Consider the following 9,248-nt stretch of genomic DNA (forward strand, 5'->3'; position numbering starts at 1 on the left):
CTTGCAAAAGGTCATATGGTGAGTAAATGTCCAGGGTGGGACTCAACCTTCTCCTTTGAAACTTGGCCCAGGGTTCTTTCCTCACCACCACCTTGAACTTCTCCTGTGGGATGCATTTCCATATTAAGAATACCTATACTTGGACTCTCAGTGAGATCATGCTGTGAAGTTCTAAATGGAGGTAGACATGACTCCTGCATCCTTTGATCAGTGTTTATTCAGTAGCACATTAGTTTAACCCAGCAGGCACCTAGCTCTCCAGCAAGTCCCATTCTCCCTACAAAGAAATTGCCCTAAATTGTGTGGAGAAAGAGTAAATATGGAGGACTGATATTGACCAAATTATCATGTGCATATACTAACACATAATTTTAAAATCCCACTATTATGTATAATTATAATGCATCAATTAAAAATATGGTTTAAAAAGATAAATTGCTGAACCTTAAAAAGAAAAAGAAAAAAGAGCTGTGTAGATCATTGCCGCAGTCTGGCTGGGCACAAAATCACGAGCCACTCACACCTTGTAGATTCAAACAGCAACTCTTTATTCTCGAACTGTCACCGGCACTCTACACACACGTTCTGCGGAAATCCACCTCCACTGGGCTCTGTATCCCAAAAATACTCTCTGAATCCCGCGAGAACTCAACGGGAACTCAAGGAGTGGGCATGCCTGAGGCAGCAGGATACTCCCTATTCCCAGCAGGATACACCCTAAACCTGGATCCGCCCTGGTCCTTGAGCAAGGTCACCTTTCATGCAAAGTCCACAATGGAGAGTCCTTCCTCTAAGCAACATTGGGTAGGCTGACAAAGAAATTGCCATGCGTCATTCCTACTTGGCAATGGCTCTCAATGGCTCTCAGCAGATCATGGTCCTCATCTATCTTAATCTTGATTGGCATTTCCATAGGATGCTTTGACTTGAATGCTAATGGTTAATGCACTGATTATTTTTTGCTGTTTTGCAAATAAATTTTCTAACTACTGATGGGGCAGTTGGATGAGCCCTATGTCTCATGCAAATGATCAAATAAATAATTTGTTTTAATTAGGCCCATGACACTTTATCAAATAAGGTTCATTTTATGTCTTTCAGCAAAACAGAATTAGTGCCATATGTGTAGATAGTTCCAATGGCTCATGCTTCTTGGATACTTGTTTCTGAATCCTGTTCACAGAAGCCAGAATATACATACAGACCAATACAAGAACTAAAACTGCTAATTGAGAATTGATCAATAATAGAATGGAGATTCCAGAAATAAATCTAAAATATATCCTTATATTAAATATTCCTATAGTCAGCTGATTTTAGACAAGAGTTCTCAGATCATGTACTAATGTTTTCTGTAAAGGGCGCTAGAATAACTAGTGGCCACATACAAAAGAAACCTGATTTGTTACAGTGGAGGATCATGGCCTTTCAGTTTCAGACTTAAATCAATGTATTTCACAGACGGAGAGCCCCTTGATTAATGGAGAGGCCAGATCCCTTTGAGGAAGCACCTCATACCAGTGCAAGCACATACTATAAATTTTCCTCTAAAATTTCCCCAAAATGCAACTATTTTTTAAAAATATTTAGGTTCAATAACTACATACAAAACATATAAAACATGTTCTAAATTTTCCTTCAACTAATTATTTTTAAAACGGACTCTTAAAATTTCAAAATCATAACCAATAAACCAACAAAAAAATCTAGTGTTTTAAATTTTGTTTAAATTGGTCATTAAGTAAATTGATCATTAAAACCAGTGTTAAGTGAATTAACCCTAAGCTAGTCTCCATGTTTATTTTAATCTATGGCTTCCCTGAACCATTTCCGTCTTTGGTTTCCCAAGTCTACTCATTATGGGGCATCTGAGGCCACTCAATTCAAAAGAGCTCTTGGTGGTGAAAAGACTAAAAGCAGGTGAACTACTTGTCCTTTTTCCCTTTCAGTTTGAGCATCTATAATTCCTGACACCTGTTACCCATGCAGACCAATGCAAACCCTCTGACTTGAAGGACTCAAGGTCAATGTATCCAAATGAACCTGAAAGAAATCTAGGTAGTGGCATGAGGAAAGAAATGAAAGCACTATATGAGTCTTATTCATTGCACTTAACCACTCACATTTTTATTACCAGTTGGCAGCAAAGGAGTCTTCTGAAAGATTGAGAAGCTTCAAAAACAGGACAACTGGACAGAAAGCTTTACTGACATGAAATGAATTGACAACATCAGGAAATGCAAGCTATAGAGTGGACCATGCTTGCTGAAAAGTTATCCTCAGTTAGGAAGGATCTCTCAACGGCTATCAAGTTCTCTCCTGAGCACCTAGAGAGAATATGGAAGGTGGACTTTAAAGACAGAGAGCAGGTAACATTTGTGCTCCACAGGAGGTATGCACCCACAGGATGGCTATGTCCATATAGACAGTAGCACAACCTCAGAGGAGGTGTGGAAAGTACTCCATCAATGATGTCTTGCTTTACAGAAGGTGGACTCACAGCTGGGTGGGCCAGAAGTTGCCAAGCAGGAACTTACTTTGCACAGACCTGGGGAAGTTGGCTAGAAGCAACTGGAGCCATCACTGGATGATTTTCCTAAACCTGTCACACAGCAAGGTGGTTGGAAGGAAGGGGATTTGCAGCCACTTTGTTTGCAGAAAGTGGATCCACCACAAGTCTGTTGGCCAGAAAGCATGGCGCCACAGGAACCTGGTTTGCAAGAGTTCTTTATAGAACACGGGAATTGGCAGTGAGCCACTGGCTGGCAGATGAAAGATACAGAAGGAGCTGGATGGCAGTGAAGTGGCTGACAAGGGGAGGGCACACAGCAAGAAGGACTGCAAGAACTGAACACACAAGTCAATGGCTGGTAGGAAACAGGCAGGCAGGGAACTGATTGACAAGGCTTGCAAATATAGCAGATGGGTTGGTAATAAGTAGATTTGCAGGGCTGGACTTCATCACCAATGAGTTGGCCTGAATCTCCTTGGTAGCAAGGGGATTGGCATGAACTAGACTCACAGATGACTGGTGGGCAAGGTGTTTCAGGACAGGGAGTTACTTCAGAGCAGGATGGCTGGCAGGAGCTTGTATCACAGCAGACTGATTGGCCACAAGGTACCTGGCATGATCCAGATGTGCTGGAGGAGCTTTGTTGACAGGGGCTGACATCACAGCATTTTATCTGACAACCAGTGGATTCCAACCAGGATGTCTGACATGATGGGACTGGACAAGCAGACTGACCAGTGTCAGATTCACAGCAGCCTATGCGGGAGCAGATGGGTTGGCAAACAAAACCCACACAAGAAGTTTCCGGAAAGCAGGTAGATTGACAAGAAACGGGTTCTGTGCTCCTTGGAGCACTGCTGAATGGCTGACGGTTTTCTTGACATGTAACCAGTTGCCATGTTCTGCTCTGGCAGGAACTGGGCAAACAGATAGCATTTCCGAAGCTGCGATTCTTTGGGCATATGGCAGTGGTCGGCACAGCTGGAATTGCTGTGCTGTTTCCAGGACTACAGCCGTCTGTCATGGTGCTGATGCCAACCTTGCTGGGAAGGCGGAAACTCAGTGTATCTGAGTTCAGAGGACATCTAACCCAGAGGGGTTTTTATAGTCCTTCACCAGGGGCGTGGGTACCAAGGCATCTTTCCTTGTTATTGTTCTTATTCATTTGCAGGCAAACATCTGATTAGAAAGCTTCAGGAGCCCAGCAGATAACCCTACTTAGAAAACATGTCTGTAAAGCTGGGAGCTTTCTTTGCCAACTTTGAATTCATTGATGCTGCTCTGGGATGAGCTGTCTCTTTTACAGGTTACTCCCCAGCCTCAAGTGAAGCAGGTATCTCCTGTACACCCTCTCATCAGGAGGCCTCCCCCACGCCAAAGCACCTGCTCTTCTTCCAGGAATGCAGTTCTGTACCATCCAGTCCGGAAGTGAGGCTCCAACCCTACTGGGAGTGAGGGTATCCAGGGTAAGGAAGAGAAAATTAGGCAGTGGATCCCAAAGACACGTAGTGTTGTTTTTCTGGGACCTTGCCATTTGGCTTTCCTGAAAATTAACCTTATTAGTACCATGACCAATGATAATGACTCCGGAGTTTCCACCTGCTTCATACTCTATGTACCACACTCTTGACTGCACTTTTCATCTATCCTCAAAATGACCTTAGTAAGTGTAATCGCCATCGCTATATCAGAAGTGGCAAAACTAACTCAGAGAATCTAAATCATGTTCCCCAAATGTACAAATAATGAATGTAAGCAAGATTCAAGCCTAGCTAAACTGGCCCCCAAATCTCAAATCTCATTATTTATTAGACCTCCTAACTTTGGAGAGATAGGAAAGGGACAACTCTGATAGTGATCAGAGGCTGACATTTGTACAGCAGAGTGCTGGCTCATAAGCGTATTGGCCAGGACGGGAGCTGGGACCATCAGCCCACTGTTGTGACTCTCATCATCAGTTAGATCAAACCGGTTGACTATTTACCCTCCGTCCAATACACCCAAAGATAGTCTTTTAATTTGGAAATTTTAAAAGATGCAAACATTTCATCAAGAAGGATTATACTCATATTATGGAGTCAGCAGCATATGAATTCTACAAATAAAAAAGCACAACATACAAAAGGAATATCAGGATATTACTGCAAAGTAGTTGTAGAGTTAAGTCAATCTTTGCCAAGAGGTATTTGTGAGGGCTTTCCTGATCCTTCTCTTTTCCCTCTGGGCTTGTCGTGGCTCTGCAACATCGACCAGCTTCAGCATTCCACACAAGTCCATGTCCTGGCCCGGATCAGGCTGGATGTGTGCAGTGGAAAGATAGTGGCTTCGGATGCCAGACAGAGCTGGTCTCGATTTCTGGCTCGGCCACTAACTCACTCTGTTGGACGTGTTAGCTAATCACCCAAGTTGTCAAAGTCCCAGGATTTCATCAGCGGCATTTGTTGTTTCTTGGGTGATTTGCATTCTTCTTTGGCTGCCTCACAAATTAATAAAAATGTTGGAAATTCTGGTCCTTTGCAAAGTGCCAGATACAAAATGCTTTTTCCTTTCACCTCTGCTAGAGAAAAGAAGTAGTTTTCCAATCATAGTATTGTCTAGAGAGCATTCACCCTGGTCATCAGCCATAGCCTTTTATGTCACACAACAGATCATTTCTTGTGCTCACTTTCTCATCTCTGATCATCTTGACATCTTTCAAAGTGCAGGGATCCCTGCACTGTATTCTATTTGCACCCCAAAATGACTCATCTCTCACTTGAGAGGAAATACTCTGGATCTTACCACATAGGTCAATAAAAATGGGAATATGAGTGTGTTTGAAAAAACACATCAACTTCAATCTGAAAAAAGTCTAGAACACACCACTTGTACAGTTTTAAAGCAATTCATTTTTCACCCACTTTTCTCTGATTCTTGCTCTCAATTTTACTTTCTCTATTGAGAAGCCTCTCAATAGAAAGAAAATCCATTTTGCTGCAGTTTGAGGCACTAAAAACATCTAGAGTGTCACCAAAGATGTCTTATAACCTCATCAAGGAGTGTGGTGACCCCTAAAAAAATCGGTGACTTTGGACCAAACTGGGTTTTAGTTTTTTTTATGCTACTTGCTAAGTGACTATTCTCAATTGTGCGTGTGTATCTATCTCTGAATATTACACAAATGTATATACACATATAACATATATGTATATATGTGCTCGTATACCCATACATACATGTGTGTGAGTGGCTTTGCCTCCCAGGGAATGTTTGGCAATGTCTAGTTGGCAGAGACCAGGGGTGCTGCTTAACACCCTACAGTGCACAGTTCAATTCCCACAATTACAGGGTCCAAAATGACCATCATGCCAAAGTTGAGAAGTCCTGGTCTAACCCCTCCTGTGCTTGGGATGGCTCAAACTGCACCTCGAGGGCAACAGATAGTCCTCTATTCTGTGCACTTAGTGAAAGAGGTGACTGCTTTGAAGAGACTCTGTACTTGGACATTGTAAAAGGATACGTATGAAGTTTACGCAAAGAGTGTTTGTGGGGATCAGGAGAATATAAGGAAAGTTCTTCCATAAGAAATCTAGGTTACTTGAACTTCCTTGTTGTGAGTATAACCTATTTGTTGTTTTCATCCCACTTTGGTCCCAAAAATAATTAGCTTCTTCCACAGTCTCTCTATCCAGGATCATGTTCTTTCATTGAGTTCCCCACACCAAGGCCAGAGGGACTTTCCAAAACCCAGTGCTCTTCATGTTCCTGCCCTGCATAACCTGATGACACCTTCACATCAGCCCTGCACCAAACTCAAATACCTCTGTCTAGCACCCAGACGGGCAGGTTGCTTCCTGCTCTCTGACTTCTGGACTCACCTCTCCCCTAAGGACACCTCTGCCCAAACTTCACCTAATGAGCAGCTTGCTCACAAACAGATTGGCCCATTCATTTGTACATGCATTTCCTGCCTAGAAATCTTTTCTTTCTCTGTAACTCGTTAATTCCTACTTGTGCTGAAAGATTCAGCTCCAGTGTCACATGCCTCATGAATTCCTGCCTAGTACCCACTATGTCTTGCTGAACTCATGGGCCCAATTATGAGCACAAAAGAATAAAATTAATGCCTCATCACCTATTTGTCATGCCACCAAAGAGTGAGCTCCTTGATACCTGGGGACTCATTCCTAGAGCCTAAGCAGTCCATAGCACCTACCTAGCAGCGAGCCAATGCTGGCTGGATGGATAGGTGGATAGGTGGATGGATGGATGGTGGGTAGATGATGGATGAGTGATTGGGTAGATGGATGGAACTACTCTTAAAGAAAGTCTCTAGTGAGACTATGACATTAACAGGAGAACAGCAAGCCACTTCAGCTTAGCCACATTTATTAGTTAAATATAGCTCATTGCAGATGTCCCCAAGGAACATGAGTACACACCACATGGGAGCCCATACATATGGACAGAAAACATTTGGTGTCAGGAAAAAGTCTGGTGATGTGGCAAAACAGCTCTTCTCAACTGAATGGCAGGAGAAGACTAGAACCCAGAAGATCCTCCTCACAGTGACCAGCAGGCCTTTATTTGGATCATTAGACTACTGACATTTCTGGGGAGTTCTTAGAAGCATAAGCAGATGATGTAGAGAGTAAAGATTCTGGCTAAGTCATAATGCACTTTGCAGAAGGCCGTCAGGTTTTCTCTTCAGCTTGTGGCTTGCTTTGCAAGAATTGGTGGGCTTGGGCCAGTCTAGCGGTCGGCAGGCTTGCCAGCAGCAGGCGGAGGGGCTGCAGCCTCACGGGTGGGTGAGCTGGTGGGTTTGGCCTCAGAGGGTTGGCTGGGGCTCTCCTCGGAGACTTCCGGCTTGCAGGGGGTTGAGTCAGCGCAATCGCAATCGGGTTGGCTGGACGTGGACTTTTTGCACTCGGGTTTACAGGAGTCACGGTCAGAGCAAGGCTGGCGGGAGCAGACAGGGCGGTAGGAGTAGGACGTGTAGCAGGTGGGGCGGCGCAGGATGGAGTAATACGGGCGATAGCATGAAGGACGGTAGGAGATGGATGTCACGTACGGTTGCCTCAAGGTGATGGGTCCCGAGCAGATGGGACGGTAGATTGAGCGGCAAATCGGACGGTAGGATACCGAAGCACTGCAAGGCTGTTTGCAGGAACTGGGTATGTAGAAGGTTCTAGGAGGACACACTGGCTGGCGGATGGCAGATGCAGAAGACCCCGGTCGGCAACAGAGAGGTTCGCAGGAGGTGGGTGGGCAGGACACAGGCTCACAGCAGACAGAACGACAGCGCTTGACCATGTAGCAAGGAGGTTGGCATGGGCGAGGCACACAGACACATGGTGAGCAGGGGCTGGACTCAGAGCACACAGGTTGGCAGATACTGGAGACACCGCATGAGGACTCTTGGCAAGTGCTGGAAACACACGGTGGTTCACAAGGACTTGGAACACAGCAGACAGACTGGAGGCAGACAGGCTCACAGACCAGAGCCATACAAGTGGCTGGATGGCAAACTTGGGGCTCTGAGCAAGGTGGCTCACAGGGACTGGAGTCACAGCAGACAGGCTGGCAGCTACTGGTGGCAGAGCAGACAGATGGACAGCAGCTAGGCGTGGGACACACTGGCTGACAGCACGTGGGCTCACAGACCACAGGTTGGCAGGAGCTAGGCACGGTGCATACCTCTGAACAGCAGCTGGGCTCACAGATGACTGGCTGGCAGCAGGTGGGGCTGCAGAGGATGGGCTGGCAGGAAGCGGGCACACAGAGCACTGCTTGGCAGGGAGCCGTCTCACAGCACATGGGTTGGCAGCAGCTGTTGTCAGAGCAAGAAGGCTCACAAACAGTGGCCTCGCAGCACACAGGTTGGACACAGCTGCTCACGGAGCAGGAAGGCTCACAAATGGTGGCCTCTAGGCACATGGGTTGAACGCAGCTGCTCACAGAGCAGGAAGGCTCACAAATGGTGGCCTCGCAGCACATTGGTTGGCAGCAATTGTTCCCGGAGCAAGAAGGCTGACAGCATTGTGAGCTGCAGCTAGATGACCCACAGCTATCGTCACAAGTCACCAGCTGCCACGTCTGGCTCTGGCAGGAACTGGGCAAGCAGATGGGCCCTCCACAGCTCACCTCAGTGGAGCAGAGAGACATGGCTGGCAGGGAGGGACATTTTCTAGAACAGCAGCTGCCAGACATGGTGGAGATACCTCTGCGTCCTGTGAGTGCTGAGAGGGAGCTGCCTGACTGGGCTAGCCTGGCCAGGCCCTCCCTTTTATACCCCCTCACTGCTGAGTGCTGTTGGGGGCCCCTGCATCTTTTCCTCATTGCTGTTGGGGGCCACTTTGCAAAGGAACATCTTATGATGCCAACATCTGTTGATCTAGAAGTTGTTTATCTCCCCATAAAGCAGATGTTTATTTATTGACTTGCTAAATTTGGAAGCCTCAGAGCTACAGGTAGTCTTGGAAGAAGCATCATCACCTCCAAGATGGAGGGTCTATATTTCCTAGCATCATGAACAGGGAAAGAAGGAAGGAACTTACAATTTATCCACCTTCTAGTTATCCGTACTGAGCCTTAGGTTGGGCACAGAGGATGACCACATGAATGAGATCTGCTCACCCATGCTCCTAGGTCTTTCTCTGTAGTGTGCAAGCAAACTCACTGCAGTGCAGGGATCAGTTTCACAAAGACACAGGGATTAGCAGAGAAAATCAGGGATGTACTCATTCAGGGAAGGGAC

General features: G+C 45.8%; 2 protein-coding genes across 2 annotated transcripts; both read right to left on the bottom strand.

Moving 5' to 3' along the window:
* Nucleotides 1-2,561: 2,561 nt before the first annotated feature.
* KRTAP29-1 (keratin associated like protein 29-1) lies at nt 2,562-3,536 on the bottom strand (the record flags this gene model as incomplete). Its single annotated transcript, XM_081272130.1, has 1 exon — nt 2,562-3,536. One exon carries the CDS (start codon nt 3,534-3,536, stop codon nt 2,562-2,564), a length of 975 nt encoding a protein of 324 aa, XP_081128256.1.
* Nucleotides 3,537-7,243: 3,707 nt separating this feature from the next.
* Nucleotides 7,244-8,701, bottom strand: KRTAP16-1 (keratin associated protein 16-1; the record flags this gene model as incomplete). Its single annotated transcript, XM_081272107.1, has 1 exon — nt 7,244-8,701. One exon carries the CDS (start codon nt 8,699-8,701, stop codon nt 7,244-7,246), a length of 1,458 nt encoding a protein of 485 aa, XP_081128233.1.
* Nucleotides 8,702-9,248: the final 547 nt, after the last annotated feature.

This window comes from Spermophilus citellus (assembly GCF_964194105.1).
Source record: "Spermophilus citellus genome assembly, chromosome: 17".
Classification (NCBI taxonomy): Eukaryota; Metazoa; Chordata; class Mammalia; order Rodentia; family Sciuridae; genus Spermophilus; species Spermophilus citellus.